The following is a 24,762-nucleotide window of genomic DNA, read 5'->3' as shown; positions in this document are numbered from 1 at the left end:
ACCTCCCCAGGGAGGCGTTGGGGAGGCATCCTGACCAGATGTCCTAACTACCTAATCAGAAACCTCTCGATTTACTCTGAGGGTTAGGGTTCATTTTCCGCTTATCCAAGGTCAGGTCACAGAGGTAGCCACCTAACCAGAAAAGCCTAGACTTCCCTATCCTCAGCTACTTTGTCCAGCTCCTCCCGGGGGCTCCCGAGGCATTCCCAGGCCAGCTGAGAGACAAAGTTCCCCCAGCGTGTCCTTGGTCCGACCCGTCGGACGTTCCCTCAACACCTCCCCAGCGAGGCGTTGGGGAGGCATCATGTCCACATGTCCTAACTACCTCATCGGAAACCTCTCGATGTGGAAGAGCAGCAGATTTACTCTGAGGGTTAGGGTTCATGTTCTGCTTATCCAATATCAGGTCGCAGGGGTAGACACCTAACCAGAAAAGCCCAGACTTCCCTCTCCTCAGCTATTTCATCCAGCTCCTTCCGGGAGATCCCGAGGCGTTCCAAGGCCAGCTGAGACACATAGTCCCCCCAACGTGTCCTGGGTCCTGCCAGTCGGACATGCCCTCAACACCTCCCCAGGGAGGCGTTGGGGAGGCATCCTGACCAGATGTCCTAACTACCTCATCGGAAACCTCTTGATGTGGAAGAGCAGCAAATTTACTCCAAGGGTTAGGGTTCATTTTCCGCTTATCCGAGGTCAGGTCGCAGGGGTAGCCACCTAACCAGAAAAACCCAGACTTCCCTATCCTCAGCTACGTCATCCAGCTCCTCCCGGGGGATCCCGAGGCGTTCCCAGGCCAGCTGAGACTCATAGTCCCCCCAGCCTGTCCTGGGTCCTGCCAGTCGGACGTGCCCTCAATACCTCCCCAGGGAGGCGTTGGGGAGGAATCCTGACCAGATGTCCTAACTACCTAATCAGAAACCTCTCGATTTACTCTGAGGGTTAGGGTTCATTTTCCGCTTATCCAAGGTCAGGTCGCAGGGGTAGCAACCTAACCAGAAAAACCCAGACTTCCCTATCCTCAGCTACGTCATCCAGCTCCTCCCAGGGGATCCCTAGGCGTTCCCAGGCCAGCTGAGACACATAGTTCCCCCAGCGTGTCCTTGGTCCGACCCGTCGGACGTGCCCTCAAAACCTCCCCAGGGTGGCGTTGAGGAGGAATCCTGACCAGATGTCCTAACTACCTAATCAGAAACCTCTCGATTTACTCTGAGGGTTAGGGTTCATTTTCCGCTTATCCAAGGTCAGGTCACAGAGGTAGCCACCTAACCTGAAAAGCCTAGACTTCCCTATCCTCAGCTACTTCATCCAGCTCCTCCCGGGGGCTCCCGAGGCATTCCCAGGCCAGCTGAGAGACAAAGTTCCCCCAGCGTGTCCTTGGTCCGACCCGTCGGACGTGCCCTCAAAACCTCCCCAGGGAGGCGTTGGGGAGGCATCCTGACCAGATGTTCTAACTACCTCATCGGAAACCTCTAGATGTGGAAGAGCAACAGATTTACTCTGAGGGTTAGGGTTCATTTTCCGCTTATCCGAGGTCAGTTCGCAGGGGTAGCCACCTAACCAAAAAAAACCAGACTTCCCTGTCCTCAGCTACTTCGTCCAGCTCCTCCCAGGGGATCCCTAGGTGTTCCCAGGCCAGCTGAGACACATAGCCCCCCCCCAGCTTGTCCTGGGTCCGACCGGTCGGACGTGCCCTCAACACCTCCCCAGCGAGGCGTTGGGGAGGCATCCTGACCAGATGTCCTAACTACCTCAGCGGAAACCTCTCGATGTGGAAGAGCAGCAAATTTACTCCAAGGGTTAGGGTTCATTTTCCACTTATCCGAGGTCAGGTCGCAGGGGTAGACACCTAACCAGAAAAACCCAGACTTCCCTATCCTCAGCTACGTCATCCAGCTACTCCCGGGGGATCCCTAGGCGTTCCCAGGCCAGCTGAGACACATAGTACCCCCAGCGTGTCCTGGGTTTTGCCGGTCGGACGTGCCCTCAACACGTCTCCAGGGAGGCGTTGGGGAGGCATCCTGACCAGATGTCCTAACCACCTCATCGGAAAGCTCTCAATACCTTTTTAGCGAGACCAGCTTTCTAGTAAATAAATACAGTTTAAAAAAATAGAGGCAGCTCACTGGTAAGTGCTGCTATTTGAGCTATTTTTAGAACAGGCCAGCGGGCGACTCATCTGATCCTTATGGGGTACCTGGTGCCCACGGAAACCGCGTTGGTGACCCCTGCTCTAACCCCTCTGCCACCGTGAAGCCCCAAAGCGACGTGTTTTACCTAGAAGACCACATTTCCCATGAGGACTAGTACATCCTGACATGGTGTCCGCTGTAATATTGGCCCAAATATTACGTCTCTAATGGCTACCCCATCCATCCATCCATTTACTACCGCTTGTCCCTCTCGGGGTTGCAGGGGTGCTGGAGCCTATCCCAGCTGCATTCGGGCGGAAGGCGGTGTACACCCTGGATGAGTCGCCACCTCATCACAGATAGACAGACAACATTCACACACTAGGGACCATTCAGTGTTACTAATCAACCTATCCCCAAGTGCATGTCTTTGGAGGTGGGAGGAAACCCACGCAGTCACAGGGAGAACATGCAAACTCCACACAGATAGACCCTGAAAACCCCCTAACCCCACGAGCATGACTCTACTACCAAGAATGTATCGGGGCTGCTGCAAGTCTGAAGCAAAAAAAGGTATTTTTTAAGGTAGTAGTATAAAACTATCCTGCTGGCGGCTATTTATTGCTACCACTTAAATTTTCAATAGCTGACAATAGCATTAGCATTTTGACTTGAGCAACTTTGTAGTTTAGCAGGAACAGAACCAAGGCAGCATCGGTCTGAAATTCCTCATCTTTGAGCCTGCGTCAGCAAATGAAAGGCAATGTTGATCCCGACTGCACTTTTATTCGGGTAAGATGTTTTTTTTTTCTTTTTTTTGTCTCCTCAGACAAAACTTTTTGTTTCTTTGGTTGTTTTGGAGCTTCGGAGATGATAGCTGTATTTGCACGGAGGCGTCTTTCTTTGTTTGCGTCGACTTTCGTCTTTTTAAAGAATGGGGCAAGGGGGAGTGCCGTATACCGTAAAGCACGGGTCCCAAACTGCCGACCTTGGGGCCATTTTTGGTTCACAAGACGATATTTCCTGGCCCCCACCGCAATATGAACGTTTAATTGCAGTGCGGCTCGCAAGTTTTATATGAATTGCACTTAGGCCATGACAGAGGTGTCATTCAACTAGTTGTAAGTATCATCCCAAAAGTTAATTTAAAGTTAAAATACACGAGGTGTGGTGAAATTTGTCCTCTGCATTTGACCCATCACCCTTGTTCACCACCTGGGAGGTGAGGGGAGCAGTGAGCAGCCGCGGTGGCCGGGCCTGGGAATCATTTTTGATGATTTGACCCCCAATTCCAACCCTTTATGCCAAGCAGGGAGGTAATGGCTCCCATTTTTATAGTCTTTGGTATGACTCGGCCGGGGTTTGGTCTTAGGGCGGACACTCTAACTACTAGGCCATGGATGTCAAACTCTGGCCCACCGTGTAATTTAATTTGGCCCTTGAGGCAATATCAAATTAACATTAGAACTGGCCCGCCGGTATTTTACCCGTTGTAACACCGCATTCACCGCTTATTCTCATACTTGCCAACCCTCCTGATTTTCCCAGGAGACTCCAGAAGTTCAGTGCCCCTCCCGAAAATCTCCCGGGGCAACCATTCCCCTGAATTTCTCCCCGGACAACAATATTGGGGTCGTGCCTTAAAGGCACTGCCTTTAGCGTTCTCCACAACCTGTCGTTACGTCTGCTTTTCCTCTATACATACAGCGTGCCGGCCAAGTCACATAATATATGCGGCTTCTACACACACACACACACACAAGTGAATGCGAGGCATATTTGATCAACAGCCATACAGGTCACACTGAGAGTGACCTGAACTTTAACACTGTTACAAATATGCGCCACACTGTGAAACCACACCAAACAAGAATGACAAACACAATTCTTGAGAACAACCGCACTGAAACACAACATGAACGCAACAGAACAAATACCCAGAACCCCTTGCAGCACTAACTCTTCCGGGACGCTACAATATCCACCCCCTGCTACCCCCCCGCTACCTCATTGTTATTTTATTTTCAAATTTATTAACTAGTGGAAAAAGTTAATGTTGACATTTACTTCAGAAGGCTGCAAATACAAAAGAGGCAGTACATTTTTATTAAAATGTTATTTCTGTGATGTTTTTAAATTTTTTTTTTTTTTTTTTTTTTGAAAGTTGATTTTGCACTATGAGGTTGTATAAACATTGTTAAAGCAAATCAGTGTAGCAAAGTGAGCAATAATTAACGTTTTATTCGTTCACTTTCTCTTGCTACTTCAAGGCTTGAATGTTTGATTCATTCCTTATTGTTATTTTACTTTCAAATTCATTATTGGCCTGTGGAAAAAGTTTTTTTTGATATTTACCTCAGAAGGCTGCAAATAGAAAAGAGGCATTCAATTTGTATTTAAATTATATTTGATATGCCATTGATATTTTTAAATTATTGTTATTATTATTTGAAACTGGACTTTGCATGTCACTAAAGTTATATAAGCCTTGCTTGTTCAATATTCAATGCAAAACTTCTTTGGGTCCCTATTAAAAGGTTAATTAGTTCAACCTTGGCCCGCGGCTTTGTTCAGTTTTAAATTTTGGCCCACTCTGTATTTGAGTTTGACACCCCTGCTCTAGGCCACTGAATCCGATGTGTCTTATATATGAAAAAAGAAAAAAAATAGACCTTTCATCGGCAGTGTACCTTATAATCTGGTGGGCCCTATGGTCCGGAAAATAAGGTAGTTTACACCACTGTTTTTCAACCCCTGTGCTGCGGCACAATAGTGTGCCGTGAGACACACTATTCTAATTTCACCTATTTGGGTTAAAAATATTTTTTGCAAACCAGTAATTCTAGTCTGCAAATAATGTGTTGTTGTTGTGTGTCAGTGTTGTCTAGAGCTGGGCAGAGTAACCATGTAATACTCTTCCATATCAGTAGGTGGCGGCCGGTAGTTAATTGCTTTGTAGATGTGGGAAACAGCGGTAGGCAGTGTGCAGGTAAAAAGGTGTCTAATGCTTAAACCAAAAATAAAGAAAAGGTGAGTGCGCCTAAGAAAAGGCACTGAAGCTTAGGGAAGGATATGCAGAACAAAACTAAAACTGAACTGGCTACAAAGTCAACAAAAACAGAATGCTGGACGACAGCAAAGACTTACTGTGGAGCAAAGACGGCGTCCACAAAGTACATCCGAGCATGACATGACAATCAACAATGTCCCCACAAAGAAGGATTAAAAACAACTGAAATATTCTTGATTGCTGAAACAAAGTAGATGCGGGAAATATCGCTCAAAGGAAGACATGAAACTGCTAAAGGAAAATACTACAAAAAAAATAGGAGCGCAAGAAAAGAAGTAAAAAACTACACAGGAAAACAGCAAAAAAGTGAAAATAAGTCAGGGTGGGATGTGACAGGTGGTGACAGTACACCTACTTTGAGACAAGAGCTATAGTGATGCATGCTTGCTTATGCTTTAAAGTCATATCCAACAATTGCCACAAGGACTTTTTACAGTCAACTGGGTTTTGTTTTTTAATAATTTGTACTGGTGATGGGCCTCCGCATTTTTTCAACGCAAAAAATGCTTGGTGAAACGCAGTCAAATGTCACCAGTGACTGCATCTGATTGGTGAAACGGAGTCAAACGTCACCAGTGACTGCATTTGATTGGTGAAACGGAGTCAAACGTCACCAGTGGCTGCATTTGATTGGTGAAACAGAGTCAAAAGTCACCAGCGACTGCATCTGATTGGTGAAACGGAGTCAAATGTCACCAGTGACTGCATCTGATTGGTGAAACGGAGTCAAATGTCACCAGTGACTGCATCTGATTGGTGAAACGGAGTCAAACGTCACCAGTGACTGCATCTGATTGGTGAAACGGAGTCAAACGTCACCAGTGACTCCATTCGATTGGTGAAACGGAGTCAAATGTCACCAGTGACTGCATCTGATTGGTGAAACGGAGTCAAACGTCACCAGTGACTGCATCTGATTGGTGAAACGGAGTCAAACGTCACCAGTGACTGCATCTGATTGGTGAAACGGAGTCAAACGTCACCAGTGACTGCATTTGATTGGTGAAACGGAGTCAAACGTCACCAGGGACTGCATTTGATTGGTGAAACAGAATCAAATGTCACCAGTGACTGCATTTGATTGGTGAAACGGAGTCAAACGTCACCAGTGACTGCATCTGATTGGTGAAACGGAGTCAAACGTCACCAGTGACTGCATCTGATTGGTGAAACGGAGTCAAACGTCACCAGTGACTGCATCTGATTGGTGAAACGGAGTCAAACGTCACCAGTGACTGCATCTGATTGGTGAAACGGAGTCAAACGTCACCAGTGACTGCATTTGATTGGTGAAACGGAGTCAAACGTCACCAGTGACTTCATCTGATTGGTGAAACGGAGTCAAACGTCACCAGTGACTGCATCTGATTGGTGAAACGGAGTCAAACGTCACCAGTGACTGCATTTGATTGGTGAAACGGAGTCAAACGTCACCAGTGACTGCATTTTATTGGTGAAACGGAGTCAAACGTCACCAGTGACTGCATTTGATTGGTGAAACGGAGTCAAACGTCACCAGTGACTGCATTTGATTGGTGAAACGGAGTCAAACGGAGTCAGTGACTGCATCTGATTGGTGAAACGGAGTCAAACGTCACCAGTGACTGCATCTGATTGGTGAAACGGAATCAAACGTCACCAGTGACTGCATTTGATTGGTGAAACGGAGTCAAGCGTCACCAGTGACTGCATTGGATTGGTGAAACGGAGTCAAATGTCACCAGTGACTGCATCTGATTGGTGAAACGGAGTCAAACGTCACCAGTGACTGCATTTGATTGGTGAAAGGGAGTCAAACGTCACCAGTGACTGCATCTGATTGGTGAAACGGAGTCAAACGTCACCAGTGACTGCATTTGATTGGTGAAACGGAGTCAAACGTCACCAGTGACTGCATTTGATTGGTGAAACGGAGTCAAACGTCACCAGTGACTGCATCTGATTGGTGAAACGGAGTCAAACGTCACCAGTGACTGCATTTTATTGGTGAAACGGAGTCAAACGTCACCAGTGACTGCATCTGATTGGTGAAACGGAGTCAAACATCACCAGTGACTGCATCTGATTGGTGAAACGGAGTCAAACGTCACCAGTGACTGCATTTGATTGGTGTAACGGAGTCAAGCGTCACCAGTGACTGCATTGGATTGGTGAAACGGAGTCAAATGTCACCAGTGACTGCATCTGATTGGTGAAACGGAGTCAAACGTCACCAGTGACTGCATTTGTTTGGTGAAACGGAGTCAAACGTCACCAGTGACTGCATTTGTTTGGTGAAACGGAGTCAAACGTCACCAGTGACTGCATTTGATTGGTGAAACGGAGTCAAACGTCACCAGTGTCTGCATTTGATTGGTGAAACGGAGTCAAACGTCACCAGTGGCTGTATTTGATTGGTGAAACGCAGACATGTGATAGATCCTACTTTGAAGGTCTGTCCGACAAAACAAAATAAAGCGTGCATTAACAGATCAATAAAAATCGTTAGCGAGTAGCGAGCTGAATGTAGATAAATGGAGCGGTGTAAAAGTAGCATTTCTTTTCTATAAATATACTCAAGTAAAAGTAAAAGTATGTTGCATTAAAACTACTTTTAGAAGTACAATTTATCCCAAAATAAACTCAAGTAGATGTAACGGAGTAAATGTAGTGCGTGACTACCCACCTCTGCAGTACACCTACTTTGAGACAAGAGCTATAGTGAGGCATGCTTGCTTATGCTTTAAAGTCATATCCAACAATTGCCACAACGACTTTTGACTGTCGACTGAGTTTTGTTTTCTAACTATTTCTGCTTGTAGTGTGCCTCCGTATTTTTTTCAACGCAAAAAATTTTCCTCGGCTCAAAACAGGTCGAAAAAATCTGCTTTATGCTCTAAAATGTGCTTGTCTCAAAGCTCGCCGGCTCAAAATGTGCTGCATAAAAATTGCAGTAAAATGTGGTTGGGGCTCAACTCCCGGCTGTTATTGTGGTTTAAAAAAAAAAAAAAAAAGAAAAAGAAAAGTTGTGTTTCACATGCGAGTGTCGGACAATGTCGAGGTTTCTCCTCCGGTGCCAAGCATATGTTGGTGTGTGACACTTGGCTGGGAGGATGCTTTATGGCTCCAGGGATGCACACAGCAGACACACACACACACACACACACACACACACACACACACACACACACGCTGACATGCATTATCAGTTGTCACTTTCATGTAAACACGCTACATGTACGTTTGCACTCTTGTTTTGGAGGAATATTGTTTGCAGACTGTCTGCCAAGTCCTAGTCTACCGTGTCAAACATGTCTCCTTGGGCCCGAACTAAGACATCATCCTGGAGGCAAAGAGACGCGAGTATGCAGGACATGTTCTCGCGATCAGTCATGAAAATATCACCATGCTACTTGGAAAATGTAGTAAACTAAGCGAAAAGTTCAACGTCGCTAAGCTACAGGGGAAGAAGCTACACGGCAAAAATAGCATCAAAGCTACGTGTAACACCGTTAAAGTCTGTGGGCTACCACCTCCCCACACTCCACTGTATGTCTTTATTGGAGTTTTCCTTTTCTTTGGCTCACCCCTGTTATGTTAGACATCTTCTCTGCTGTTGTGTGTGCGATCAGTCTTCCTCAGCTTATTCTCATAATATTGTGAGAGTCCAGTCAATAGTGGATCTAACATAATAGAGTGAGAGTCCAGTCCATAGTGGATTTAATATAATAGTGGGAGTCCAGTCCATAGTGGATCTAACATAATAGTGAGAGTCCAGTCCATAGTGGATTTAATATAATAATGAGAGTCCAGTCCATAGTGGATCTAACATAATAGTGAGAGTCCAGTCATTAGTGGATCTAACATAATAGTGAGAGTCCAGTCCATAGTGGATCTAACATAATAGTGAGAGTCAAGTCATAGTGGATCTAACATAATAGTGAGAGTCCAGTCAATAGTGGATCTAACATAATAGTGAGAGTCCAGTCCATAGTAGATCCAACATAATAGTGTGAGCGTTCACTCCATTATGGATCTAACATAATAGTGAGAGTCCAGTCCATAGTGGATCTAACATAATAGTGAGAGTCAAGTCATAGTGGATCTAACATAATATTGAGACTCAAGTCCATAGTGGATCCAAAATAATAGTGAGAGTCCAGTCCATAGTGGATCTAACATAATAGTGAGAGTCCAGTCCATAGTGGATCTAACATAATAGTGAGACTCAAGTCCATAGTGGATCCAAAATAATAGTGAGAGTCCAGTCCATAGTGGATCTAACATAATAGTGAGAGTCCAGTCCATAGTGGGTCTAGCATAATATTGTGAGAGTCCAGTCCATAGTGGATTTTACATAATAGTGAGAGTCCAGGCCATAGAGGATCTAACATAATAGTGAAAGTCCAGTCCATAGTGGATCTAACATACTAGTGTGAGAGTCCAGTCCATAGTGGATCCAACATAATAGTGAGAGTCCAGTCCATAGTGGATCTAACAAAATTGTGTGAGAGTCCAGTCCATAGTGGATCTAACATAATAGTGGGAGTCCAGTCCATAGTGGATCTAATATAATAGTGTGAGAGTCCAGTCCATAGTGGATCTAACATAATAGTGTGAGAGTCCGGCCCATAGTGGATCTAACATAATAGTGAGAGTCCAGTCCATAGTGGGTCTAGCATAATATTGTGAGAGTCCAGTCCATAGTGGAGCTAACATGATAGTGAGAGTCCAGTCCATAGTGGATCTAACACAATAGTGTGAGAGTCCAGTCCATAGTGGATCTAACATAATAGTTTGAGAGTCCAGTCCATGGTTGATCTAACATAATAGTGAGAGTCCAGTCCATAGTGGATCTAACATAATATTGTGAGAGTCCAGTCCATAGTGGATTTAACATAATAGTGAGACTCCAGTCCATAGTGGATCTAACATAATAGTGTGAGAGTTCAGTCCATAGTGGATCTAACATAATAGTGTGAGAGTCCAGTCCAAAGTGGATCTAATATAATAGTGGGAGTCCAGTCCATAGTGGATCTAACATAATAGTGAGAGTCCAGTCCATAGTGGATCTAACATAATAGTGTGAGAGTCCAGTCCATTGTGGATCTAACATAATAGTAAGAGTCCAGTCCATAGTGGATCTAACATAATATTGTGTGAGTCCAGTCCATAGTGGATTTAACATAATAGTGAGACTCCAGTCCATAGTGGATCTAACATAATAGTGTGACAGTCCCGTCCATTGTGGATCTAACATAATAGTGTGAGAGTCCAGTCCATAGTGGATCTAACATAATAGTGAGAGTCCAGTCCACAGTGGGTCTAGCATATACTGTGAGAGTCCAGTAGTGGCTTCACGGTGGCAGAGGGGTTAGTGCGTCTGCCTCACAATACGAAGGTCCTGCAGTCCTGGGTTCAAATCCAGGCTTGGGATCTTTCTGTGTGGAGTTTGCATGTTCTCCCCGTGAATGCGTGGGTTCCCTCCAGGTACTCCGGCTTCCTCCCACTTCCAAAGACATGCACCTGGGGATAGGTTGATTGGCAACACTAAATTGGCCCTAATGTGTGAATGTGAGTGTGAATGTTGTCTGTCTGTCTGTGTTGGCCCTGCGATGAGCCTGATTGTAGTTGAGATAGGCGCCAGCGCCCCCCGCAACCTCAAAAAAGGGAATAAGCGGTAGAAAATGAATGGATGGAGCAATACAAATACCAATAGAAATAGCGCTATTGATAATGAGCAATACCAATAATTGACCTCTATTATCAACAATACAGTGGTTCAGATGCGAAAAAGAATGCAGAAAGATGGAGGCGAAGAAAGAGAAGCAACCTATATTAACCTTGTAGATTGTTATAGTAACAATAGGATAAGCTTTGTCAGTGTGCCATATGTTACCCAGTTTCCCCTAGGGCAACAAAGTTAATATATGTTTGATGATACGTGATTATGTGCGTGACTGTATGTTTGTATATGTACTTGTATATGTACAGTTTGTGTATATGTATGTATATGTACTTGTATATGTACAGTATGTGTATATGTATGTTTTTACCGTGAATGTATATGTACAGTATGTGTATGTTTTTACAGTGAATGTATATGTACATTTATGTGTATATGTATGTTGTACAGTGAATGTATATGTACAGTATTTGTATATGTGTGTTTGTATAGTGAATGTATATGTACATGTATGTGTATATGTGTGTTTGTACAGTGAATGTATATGTACAGTATGTGTATGTGTACATTTGTACAGTGAATGTATATGTACAGTGTGTGTATATGTATGTTTGTATAGTGAATGTATATGTACAGTATGTGTATATTGTACAGTGAATGTATATGTACAGTATGTGTATATGTATGTTTTTACCGTGAATGTATATGTACAGTATTTGTATGTGTACATTTGTACAGTGAATGTATATGTACAGTATGTGTATATGTACAGTATGTGTATATGTATGTGTGTATATGTATGTTTGTACAGTGAATGTATATGTACAGTATGTGTATGTGTACATTTGTACAGTGAATGTATATGTACATATATGTGTATATGTATGTTTGTACAGTGAATGTATATGTACAGTATGTGTATATTTGTACAGTGAATGTATATGTACATATATGTGCATATGTATGTTTTTACAGTGAATGTATATGTACATTTATGTGTATATGTATGTTGTACAGTGAATGTATATGTACAGTATTTGTATATGTGTGTTTGTATAGTGAATGTATATGTACATGTATGTGTATATGTGTGTTTGTACAGTGAATGTATATGTACAGTATGTGTATGTGTACATTTGTACAGTGAATGTATATGTACAGTGTGTGTATATGTATGTTTGTATAGTGAATGTATATGTACAGTATGTGTATATTGTACAGTGAATGTATATGTACAGTATGTGTATATGTATGTTTTTACCGTGAATGTATATGTACAGTATGTGTATGTGTACATTTGTACAGTGAATGTATATGTACAGTATGTGTATATGTACAGTATGTGTATATGTATGTTTGTACAGTGAATGTATATGTACAGTATGTGTATGTGTACATTTGTACAGTGAATGTATATGTACATATATGTGTATATGTATGTTTGTACAGTGAATGTATATGTACAGTATGTGTATATTTGTACAGTGAATGTATATGTACATATATGTGCATATGTATGTTTGTACAGTGAATGTATATGTACAGTATGTGTATATTTGTACAGTGAATGTATATGTACAGTATGTGTGTATTTGTACAGTGAATGTATATGTACAGTATGTGTATATGTATGTTTGTACATTGAATGCATATGTACAGTTATATGTACGTTTGTACAGTGAGTGTGTCACTGAATGTATATGTACAGGTTTTAATTTCATAAATCAACATTTATGTATAACATTTTTTTTGCTCCGAGTATAATAATGTTGACAAACCATCATTTATAAAATGTTAGAATTGTAAGTGCTACTTTTCCTTTTTGTAGAACCTTGTCAAGGATGTCCCATGTGCATTTTTCCGATGTTATATACTCCAGGTCAGTAGGTGGCGGTATGCACCCTGCAAGCGTCCTTATAGTAAAAGAGGAAGAGCTCCGATATTTACACACACACACACATTGAAGCTGACATTCCCACACAAGCAGACAAGAAGGGAAGATGGCAAATGCATTTATTAACAATTTAGCATCTTCTCTTGTCTTTGTGCTGCTGCTGCTGACACATTTCCCCAGCCAAGCTTTGGGGGAACAAACGAAAACGACAGAGTTTGACGTGAGACCTGGTGGAATGGTGCACACTTTCACCGAGTACATCGTAAGTCCGTCTTTTAATATTTATCTTCATTTTGGACACCACATTCTTGAAAGCTAAGCACACCTTCACCGAGTACATATTCAGTCCGTCTTTTAATATTTCTCTTCATTTTGGACACCCCATGCTAGACAGCTGATGCCACTTTTCTGCACTCAAACTAAAGCGACATAAATTAATACGCGTCTCTTTGTGGTTGGTTTACGACATTAATACGGTTGAGTTTTTGTGCTATCCGGGCAGCAGTTGATTGTATTGTTACATCTTAAATTTACTTTATTTTTCAAGTTATGTGTTTTAATAAAACACACATGAATTCCAACTCTGAGCGAGCGGAAGACCTTATTTCGTCTCTTTGATGACGTCACGGCCCGTGAGCTGCCGACACGTCGCTGGCCGCTGCTGATTGGCTGAGGAACAGGAAGTACAAATATTGTTTGTGATGATTTAAAAACGGAAATTATATTATCTTTTTTTAATGTATTATTATTATTATTATTTTAAATTTTATAAACCTTTATTTATAAACTGTAACATTTAAAAATAATCGAGAAATAATAATACAGATAAGTACAACAACATACAAATCAGTACCAGGGGGTTGTAAACTCAATAAAGTAACTAAAATAGAATGATATATGTGTAAATATATATATATATATATATATATATATACATATATTTGTACATGTGTATATATGTGTGTGTGTGTGAATATATGTGTGTATGTATATATATATATATATATATATACATACACATGTGCATATATTTATATACATGTGGATATATATATATATATGTATGTATATATATGTGTACATGTGTATATACAGTGGGGCAAAAAAGTATTTAGTCAGCCACCGATTGTGTGTATTTATATATATATGTAATTATTTATATATATATATATATATATATATATATATTTAGATATATATTTATATGTATGTATATGTGTATGTATATATATATATATATATATATATATATATATATATATATATATATATATATATATGTATATATATATATATATATATATGTATATTTGTATATTTATATATATATGTAATGCCATCCATCCATTTTCTGCCGCTTATTCCCTTTGGTGTCGCGGGGGCGCTGGTGCCTATCTCAGCTACAATCGGGTGGAAGGCGGGGTACACCTTGGACAAGTCGCCACTTCATCGTAGGGCCAACATATATATATAATTTGTTTTAGATATATATTTATTTATGTATATATATATATATATATATAATACTAATAATGGATCAGATTTATATCGCGCTTTTCTATTGTTAGATACTCAAAGCGCCTCACAGTGAAGTGGGAACCCATCATTCATTTACACCTGGTGGTGGTAAGCTACATCAGTAGCCACAGCTGCCCTGGGGTAGATTGATGGAAAAGTGGCTGCCAGTTTGCGCCTACGGCCCCTCCAACCACCACCATTCATTCATCATTCATTCACCAGTGTGAGTGGCACCGGGGGAAGGGTGAAGTGTTCTGCCCAAGGACACAACGGCAGCGATTTGGATGTCAATACGTGGGAAGCGAACCTGCAACCCTCAGGTTTCTGGCACAGCCGCTCTACCCACTACGCCATGCCGCCCCAAATATATATATATTTTGTATAAATATATATATTTCTACATATATATGCGTATGTATATATGTATACATACCATTACATTATGCCTTTTTGTAGGTATATTTGGGCTCATTTAATTTCCTTTACTAATGTCCTTTGTTTGTTTGTCTCATGACACATTATGTGTATGTAGTATTGGCGGCATTTCTGGTAGTTGATAGTGTGCCGTGTTGTTCCAGACTGCAGCAAACGTTACCCAGCTTGCAAAGATTGCAATAAATCCATTAGAGGAAGACACACTGCCGTTTCCTTTAACTTGGACACACACATCTATCTATACCTTTGGTCATTGTAAGACCGTCATTTCCAGGAGTTATCTCACCCTGTGAGAAGCCCCCGTTTTACTAATGATTTCCAAAGTTGCAAAAAAGTGTAAAATTAGAATTCAAATGCAGCATTTCTGTCAACAAAGACTTTTTGTCAGCCTTTGATAGTAGGCTAATAGAGCTAAAACTGACACTTTCATTATGTATTGCCTTCATTATAACACAGGGGTCGGGAACCTTTTTGGCTGAGAGAGCCATGGAAGCCAAATATTTTAAAATGTATTTCCGTGACAGCCATATAATATTTTTTAAACACTGAATACAACTAAATGTGTGCATTTTTATGTAAAACCAACATAAGGGTAGAACACGTCTGTTATTCTTTTTAATAACATTTTTATTCTGAAGCTAGCTAACAATGAATAAAGTACTTCTTACCATTCTTGACTTCTTGAACAGGTGTGGGAGAAAAACAGATGGATGGACAAAAATGCATTAGAATTTTTTATATTTTAAACGTTATTTTTAACACTGATTACCAGGGGAATTATTCATTATTTATGGTGTTAAGCAATTAGATTAGATTAGATAGTACTTTATTTATTCCGTCAGGAGAGTTCCTTCAGGAAAATTAAAATTTTCAGCACAATCCCATTCAAGTTTAGACAAAACATTACAGGGAGACAGAACAGGATCGCTGACGGGTCTGCCGGCTTCCAGCGCCCCTTACAAAAAAGATGAGATACAGTAAACAAGGAGGGGGGGGGGGGGGGATAGGAGATTAAAACAAAATAAAATAAAAATCGGTCTTAGCCTGGGCCCTGGAGAGGAGGTGCAGACTGAGGCCAAGGGAAAAAACAACAACTCATAGCCATGGTACACATCCCTCTTCCATGTGTGTAAGAGGGAAACATCAAAGAACACAGAGGATGTTAAAGACATTAAAGCAGCAGATACAACCAGACACTTCTACATACTAGCTATGAATAAAAAGTCAATCAATCAATCAATGTTTACTTATATAGCCCTAAATCACTAGTGTCTCAAAGGGCTGCACAGACCACTACGACATCCTCGTTAGGCCCACATAAGGGCAAGGAAAACTCACACCCAGTGGGACATCGGTGACAATAATGACCCAGTGGGACGTCGGTGACAATGATGACTATGAGAACCTTGGAGAGGAGGAAAGCAATGGATGTCGAGCGGGTCTAACATGATACTGTGAAAGTTCAATCCATAATGGATCCAACACAGTCGCGAGAGTCCAGTCCAAAGCGGATCCAACACAGCAGCGAGAGTCCCGTTCACAGCGGAGCCAGCAGGAAACCATCCCAAGCGGAGGCGGATCAGCAGCGCAGAGATGTCCCCAGCCGATACACAGGCGAGCAGTACATGGCCGGATCGGACCGGACTCCCTCCACAAAGGAGAGTGGGACATAGAAGAAAAAGAAAAGAAACGGCAGATCAACTGGTCTAAAAAGGGAGTCTATTTAAAGGCTAGAGTATACAAATGAGTTTTAAGGTGAGACTTAAATGCTTCTACTGAGGTGGCATCTCGAACTGTTACCGGGAGGGCATTCCAGAGTACTGGAGCCCGAAATGAAAAAGCTCTACAGCCCGCAGACTTTTTTTGGGCTTTGGGAATCACTAATAAGCCGGAGTCCTCTGAACGCAGATTTCTTGCCGGGACATATGGTACAATACAATCGGCAAGATAGGATGGAGCTAGACCGTGTAGTATTTTATACGTAAGTAGTAAAACCTTAAAGTCACATCTTAAGTGCACAGGAAGCCAGTGCAGGTGAGCCAGTACAGGCGTAATGTGATCAAACTTTGTAATTCTTGTCAAAAGTCTAGCAGCCGCATTTTGTACCAACTGTAATCTTTTAATGCTAGACATGGGGAGACCCGAAAATAATACGTTACAGTAATCGAGGCGAGACGTAACAAACGCATGGATAATGATCTCAGCGTCTTTAGTGGACAGAATGGAGCGAATTTTAGCGATATTGCGGAGATGAAAGAAGGCCGTTTTAGTAACGCTTTTAATGTGTGCCTCAAAGGAGAGAGTTGGGTCGAAGATAATACCCAGATTAGAATAGTAGGTTGTATTATTAAATATAGTTCGGTGTCTAGCAGGACCGATAATCAGCATTTCCGTTTTTTTGGCGTTGAGTTGCAAAAAGTAAAAAAGTAAAAGAAACATATCCACTGTGGTGGCCTCTGGGGTGTTCCACGCCATCTTCCGCTGGGATGGGGGGAGCATGGCCAGAGACAGGAGCAGACCCAACAAAGCAACCAAGACAGCCGACTCCACTCTCGGCCAGTGTCCAGTCCGCATGGATGAGCGAGGATACGTCCAAGGTGACTGAGGTGTCATCTAAGATTAATCTGAGAGCCAGATGCAGTCATCAAAAGAGCCACATCTGGCTCTAGAGCCATAGGTTCCCTACCCCTGTTACAACACTTAAATAATACTTTTAGAGTCATTTAGATCGTAGGTTAATATAGCTAATAATGACACGTGTTGCCTTCATTATAACACATATTATATAGGACTTTTAAAAGTCATTTTGATAGTAGGCTAATATTGACATTTACATCATGTGTTGCCTTCATCTTAACACTTATATAAGACTTTTTTAAAGTCATATTTGACAGAAGGCTAATATGGACATTTACATCATGTGTTGCCTTCATTATATCACTTATGTAAGACTTTTAATTTTTTTGCGGCCCCAGACAGATTTTTGTTCTTCTATTTTTGGTCCAATATGGCTCTTTCAACATTTTGGGTTGCTGACCCGTGGACTAGGCTCCGTCAGCTAGGACTCTACTGTTGGGGGAGCAGGCCTGATGAGCGCTCTGTTGGGTCCTAGGTCTCGTCCCCTCAATGGCTCGCTCGTGGGGTTCAGAAGGAAGTGATTGCCTTCCTGTCTTGGGCACTCAAGCGGGCTGCTGCGTTTATCCCCGAGCAGCTGTTTATCCAACTGGTAGGACGTTACGCGGTTCTACTAGTGCTCGTTGGTCCTCCGCCGCAATTCTCTTGTACTGTTTCCTCGGGTTCCAAGCCCTGACGCAGTTGGTGTATCTCGGTGGTCCTGCGGTTCTTGGTGTAGGGGGTGGTCTCCATGTTAGCCTTCTCGATCCGTACAAATCTTTCTGAGTTGTACAACATCTCCTTTAGTTGTGGCTTGGGTGATTTTGGGCCCGTCCTCACCAGACTGCAGCACCTCACTCTGTCTCTGCTCTCTGTGGAACTCCTCTGTTGGGACTGGATGTTCTTGCCTCACGAATTTACATTCAAGGATTTCACTGCAATGCAATTATAATTATATATCAACGGCTATAATACATCATTTATTATACTTATTATTAGCATTCTGAGTAACAATTGTCCTTGTAATATATTTTTGTAATAGTATATGTATATTTTAAGTGTGTCCATCCATCCATCCATCCCTCCCTACCTCACCAGGGTACACCGCCTTCTGCCCGAGTGCAGCTGGGATAGTCTCCCGGCACCCTGAAAGGGACAAGCGGTAGATAAAAAAGGATGTTATGTGTCAAATGATTTGCAATATTAAAACAACAACAAAAAAACACGTTTTAAACACTTTGTTACAACAGTACATCTGAGCCAAAGATGTTGTTGTGGCTTGTGCAGCCCTTTGAGACATTTGTGGTTAAGGGCTATATAAGTAAACGTTAAAGGCCTACTGAAATGTGATTTTCTTATTCAAACGGGGATAGCAGGTCCATTCTATGTGTCATACTTGATCATTTCGCGATATTGCCATATTTTTGCTGAAAGGATTTAGTAGAGAACATCCACGATAAAGTTCGCAACTTTTGGTCGCTAATAAAAAAGCCTTGCCTGTACCGGAAGTAGCAGACGATGTGCGCGTGACGTCACGGGTTGTGGAGCTCCTCACATCCTCCATAATGTGAGGAAGCAACAATTTCCCCATTAATTTGAGCGAGGTTGAAAGATTTGTGGATGAGGAAAGTTAGAGTGAAGCACAAAAAAAAAAAGAAAAAGAAAAGGCGACAGCGGCAGTGGGAGCGTTTCAGATGTAATTAGACACCGAAAGTAGCAGAGGATGTGCGCGTGACGTCACCGGTGTGAGGGCTCCTCACATCCTCACATTGTTTATTATGTGAGCCACCAGCAGTAAGAGCAATTCGGGCCGAGAAAGCGACGATTTCCCCATTAATTTGAGCAAGGATGAAAGATTTGTGGATGAGGAACGTTAGATTGGATCACTAAAAAAAAAAAAAAGTCGACGGCTCCAGGCGGCGGCAGTGGGAGAGTTTCAGATGTAATTAGACACATTTACCAGGATAATTCTGGAAAATCGCTTATCTGCTTATTGTGTTAATAGTATTTTTGTGAGATTGTAAAGTCATACCTGAAAGTCGGATGGCTGCGGTGAACGCCAGTGTCTCTGAGAGAAGCCGAGGAGCCAAGATCACAGCTGCCTTTTTGAGCTGCAGGATGAGGTCGCGGAATCCACTGAAGTCTCCAGTAAGAGATGACTTAATATCACAATTTTCCCATCCAAAAACTTGCTGGTTGACGTAGAGAAACATGTTTGCTTGAGCGCTCTCACAAAAAAACAAACACCGGCTGTGTTTCGGTGCTAAAGGCAGCTGCAATCCAACAGCTTTCCACCAACAGCATTCTTCTTTGACGTCTCCATTAGTAATTGAACAAATTGCAAAAGATTCAGCAACGCAGCTGTCCAAAATACTGTGTAATTATGCGATGAAAAGAGACGACTTTTAGCCGTAAGTGGTGCTGGGCTAATATGTCGCCTCCAACCAATAACGTCACAATTACACGTCATCATTCCGCGACGTTTTCAACAGGAAACTCCACGAGAAATTTAAAATTGTAATTTAGTAAACTAAAAAGGCCGTATTGGCATGTGTTGCAATTTTAATATTTCATCATTGATATATAAACTATCAGACTGCGTGGTCGCTAGTAGTGGCTTTCAGTAGGCCTTTAATTGATTGATGTTGCACTAATGTACTTTTCATTTCATTGGAAACAGTATAATACATTTTATTTATAGAGCAGTTTTCAAAAACCCAGAGGCTTAACATGGTAAAAAGCAAACAAATATGTGTGTATAATAGAGTGAATATAACAGTAGAAAATAAATTGCATTGCGAAGCAAACAAATATTCATACAGAAAGCATGACTAAAAGGTGGGGATGTGACCTACTGATTATTAGACGTGTGAGCACATTGAAGTCCTAAATCGCTGTTGTTTTTTTTAACAGGGAGGATACGAATGCACTTTCTCGTTCGCCGCACAAGGAGGAACTAATGAGGTGAGCGTTGCAAAGATGTTTTGCGCGACATCAAGTGGTGTCGTTCCCTCACCGCTTGTTACTTCTGTGGCTCAACCAGTCTTTCAAGTGGAAATTGCTGCACTGCAGGCGTTTGTTCAAATATGTCAACTGATGTGTGTTTTTGAAATAAGAGCGAAACACCTGTCTACTGATAATTGGTGAACTAATTAAACATGTCAACAGATATGGGTTGAAATAGTAGTTATGAAAATGTCAACAGATATTTGATCAAATGGAAGAAATAACATATGTCAACATATATGTGGTGAAATAGTAGTAAATAAACATGTCAACATATATGTGGTGAAATAGTAGTAAATAAACACGTCAACATATATGTGGTGAAATAGTAGTAAATAAACATGTCAACATATATGTGGTGAAATAGTAGTAAATAAACATGTCAACATATATGTGGTGAAATAGTAGTAAATAAACATGTCAACATGTATGTGGTGAAATAGTAGTAAATAAACATGTCAACATATATTTAGTGAAATAGTAGTAAATAAACATGTCAACATGTATGTGGTGAAATAGTAGTAAATAAACATGTCGTCATATATTTAGTGAAATAGTAGTAAATATGTCAACATATATGTGGTGAAATAGTAGTAAATAAACATGTCAACATATATGAGGTGAAATAGTAGTAAATAAACATGTCAACATATATGTGGTGAAATAGTAGTAAATAAACATGTCGTCATATATTTAGTGAAATAGTAGTAAATAAACATGTCAACATATATTTAGTGAAATAGTAGTAAATAAACATGTCAACATGTATGTGGTGAAATAGTAGTAAATAAACATGTCAACATGTATGTGGTGAAATAGTAGTAAATAAACATGTCAACATATATTTAGTGAAATAGTAGTAAATAAACATGTCAACATATATGTGGTGAAATAGTAGTCAATAAACATGTCAACATATATGTGGTGAAATAGTAGTAAATAAACATGTCAACATATAGGTGGTGAAATAGTAGTAAATAAACATGTCAACATATATGTGGTGAAATAGTAGTAAATAAACATGTCAACATATATGTGGTGAAATAGTAGTAAATAAACATGTCAACATATATGTGGTGAAATAGTAGTAAATAAACATGTCAACATATATTTAGTGAAATAGTAGTAAATAAACATGTCAACATATATGTGGTGAAATAGTAAATAAACATGTCAACATATATTTAGTGAAATAGTAGTAAATAAACATGTCAACATATATGTGGTGAAATAGTAAATAAACGTGTCAACAGATAAAAAGGTGAATTTGTAGCATGTAACATATTTTCGAATTATCGCAATTCTTATTCGTAACGATGCTTCATTAAAAAAAAAAAAATCAAAAATCGATTAAAAAAATAATTTTTATTTAAAAATCATATAGTTGATGTAGATGATCATATCTGCTGTACACTTTTACTTTAGAAAAAGAGAACTGTTGGATACTTCTCTTGTTGCCTTATTTGTATTTGACTATTAAATGCTTGGGTAGAATTTTATTACACAAAACCAGTTTTTTTAAAGTAATATAAACATTTATCTGAGCGGTTTCTCTATTTCACGGAAGAAAGTAGATCATCACAGAACTGGCATCGAGTGTTTTTGAAAAAGTATTGACTTTGAATCAAGAATCGTTTCCCGCTGACAGTCAGACTGAATGGTTTGGTGCCCAAAGATTCACAGCCCTGATAAATAATAGAGCAAATAATACATTGTGAGAATCACTTTGAATCGTGAGTTTCCCAAAGATTCTCGCTTCTAACATTTGCAGTACGTTTACATGTCCAGAAAGAAGTAGGAAGAAGCCGAGCTTATTCATGCTTTACCCCTCTTCGCTTTACTGCGGTTAATATTTGTTCTATCTGGAACATAAATATATATATATATGTACATAATGTAACATAAATATATATATATATGTACATAATGTAACATAAATATATATATATATGTACATAATGTAACATAAATATATATATATATGTACATAATGTAACATAAATATATATATATATGTACATAATGTAATGGATTGTTTTCATGAGTGCAACTTTGTACGTTTACAGAAATGGTTAATGAGTGTGGGCCTCAGCGATGAAGACAAACTGTTGTCATGCTCTGTGTGGAGGTGAGGCTAACACACGCACACACGCACACACGCACACACACACACACACACACACACACACACACACACACACACACACGAGACTGCATCTGACAGATGCAATGTAATTGGGACCATCATTTATGTCATCACTTCATCACACCTCCTCATATGGAAGATACTTTTCCTTCTTCATGTCTCAAGGTTAGAAATAAAAGAACACGCACATTGTGAGTAGAATCTAAAGTCCGGTGTCTTATAAGGTGCTACAATTTAGAGTTCAACCGCATTTTTTGTGGCTATGGCTGCTCACTACAATAGGAGCAACTTGAGGGTGCTGGTTGACTTCCAAGTTGTTGTAATTTAAATTTAAAAAAAAGGAAACTATGTATACTAATAATAAAAATACAAATAATTCCCAAACTTGCCATCAGGACCTGTGTTGAGTAAAAGTGAAGTAAAACGACTTCTCTCATGTAGAGAAAATACCCTAAGCTCAGCAATTTTGCCACCTAGTGGCAATGTGTTGGTATTGCTTTGCATCGTAGTCAAGACTGGCAAGAAAATGATAAATTGTTATTTAAAAATGACAAAAGTCTAAATAAAAACATGCACAAGTGGAGGAAAAGCATGTCAACAAAAGAAGAGTTTAATGAAGTAAACAGCAGCCATGCTGCCGGATGTTTACGACCGTTCGTAGTTACATGAAATAAGTGTTTTTATGTACTAATTCAATGTTTTTGTTTTTTTTACTCTCAAGGCCTACGGGGACTTCCTACCTGTTTTTCACGCAGTTCAAAATGGAGTTGAAAGGAACCAAAATTGAATATGCAAACGCCTCGGTGAGTACAAGCAAGTCTTGCTGTTCCCACCTAAAGCAAAACTCACAAATATTTGTGCACGAACACGGTCGGTGTAGGAGCTTAAATGCTGTTTTAGGAAATTTTGTTTATTCAGCCAATATGGGACTATTTACTTTATTTACATGATACCAAAATGTATATATTGCGTGCTTAAAGTCCTACTGAAACCCACTACTAGCGACCACGCAGTCTGATAGTTTATATATCAATGATGAAATATTAACATTGCAACACATGCCAATACGGCCTTTTTAGTTTACTAAATTGCAATTTTAAACTTCAAGCGAAGTATCCTGTTGAAAACGTCGCCTTATGATGACGCGTACGCGTAACGTCACGGATTGTAGCGGACAGCCTGATCCCAGCTATAAGTCGTCTGCTTTAATCACATAATTTTACAGTATTCTGGACATCTGTGTTGCTGAATATTTTGCAATTTCTTCAATTAATAATGGAGACGTCAAAGAAGAAAGATGTAGGTGGGAAGCGGTGTATTGCGGCTGCCTTTAGCAACACAAACACAGCCGCTGTTTCCTTGTTTACATTCCCGAAGGTGAAGCTTTACTATGGAACAGAGCGGTCATGTCAACCGGCAGGTTTCGGTGAGAAAATTGTGGTAATAACTCGGCTCTTACCGTAGACATGAGCGGAAATTGCGTCGTTCCTCGTGCACCTGTCAAAGAGGCAGCTGCGGACTCTCTTGCCGCCCACGAACGTGGGGTGCTTACACCGTGGAGGAGGGGGGAAAAAAGCTCAGCCCGGCCCGACTGGCTGCCTTCGCTTCGCCTCGTCGAGAAACGTGGCTTCCTTCAGAGACACTGGCGAGTCTGCCGGTCACCACACCCCTCCGACTTTCAGGTACGACTATATAATCTCACTAAAACAGTAGTAACACAATAAGCAGATAAGAGATTTTCCAGAATTATCTTAGTAAATATGTCTAATAACATCTGAATCGCTCCCACTGCCCTGCCTTTTTATTTTATATTTAAAAAATTTTTTTCTAGTCCTTCAATCTCACTATCCTCATCTACCAATCTTTCATCCTCGCTCAAATTAATGGGGAAATCGTCGCTTTCTCGGTTCGAATCGCTCTCGCTGCTGGTGGCCATGATTGTAAACAATGTGAGGATGTGAGGAGCTCCACAACCCGTGACGTCAGGCGCACATCGTCTGCTACTTCCGGTACAGGCAAGGCTTTTTTATTAGCGAGCAAAAGTTGTGAACTTTATCATCGATGTTCTCTACTAAATCCTTTCAGCAAAAATATGTCCCGGGAGCTTTTCGGGAGAGGCACTGAATTCCGTGAGGGTGGGCAAGTATGAATAGAGCGAATACATTGTGGATAAAACTTGGAAAAGTCACCGGGACAGTATGGCTTTTTTGTTTTCTTTTTTTCTTCAAAGGGACCGTAGTCAGACCAAGGTGTTCTTTAAAAGATGCAAGGTAATACCACACCGCC

The 24,762-nt window shown here is 40.9% G+C and overlaps 1 protein-coding gene across 1 annotated transcript in view; it reads left to right on the top strand.

Moving 5' to 3' along the window:
- Positions 1–12,788: 12,788 nt before the first annotated feature.
- The window catches only part of mydgf (myeloid-derived growth factor), a 31,177-nt gene continuing 19,203 nt past the window's right edge, over positions 12,789–24,762 (top strand). The window contains exons 1-4 of the mRNA XM_061883161.1: positions 12,789–13,020; positions 20,238–20,288; positions 22,397–22,458; positions 23,198–23,279. Of these exons, the coding sequence (XP_061739145.1) occupies positions 12,865–13,020; positions 20,238–20,288; positions 22,397–22,458; positions 23,198–23,279 (351 nt within the window). The 5' untranslated portion in view covers positions 12,789–12,864. The remainder of the gene's footprint in view (positions 13,021–20,237; positions 20,289–22,396; positions 22,459–23,197; positions 23,280–24,762) is intronic.

The sequence above is a fragment of the Nerophis ophidion genome, linkage group LG22, assembly GCF_033978795.1.
Source record: "Nerophis ophidion isolate RoL-2023_Sa linkage group LG22, RoL_Noph_v1.0, whole genome shotgun sequence".
NCBI classification, from domain to species: domain Eukaryota; kingdom Metazoa; phylum Chordata; class Actinopteri; order Syngnathiformes; family Syngnathidae; genus Nerophis; species Nerophis ophidion.
This window is presented reverse-complemented; position numbering and strand designations above follow the sequence as displayed.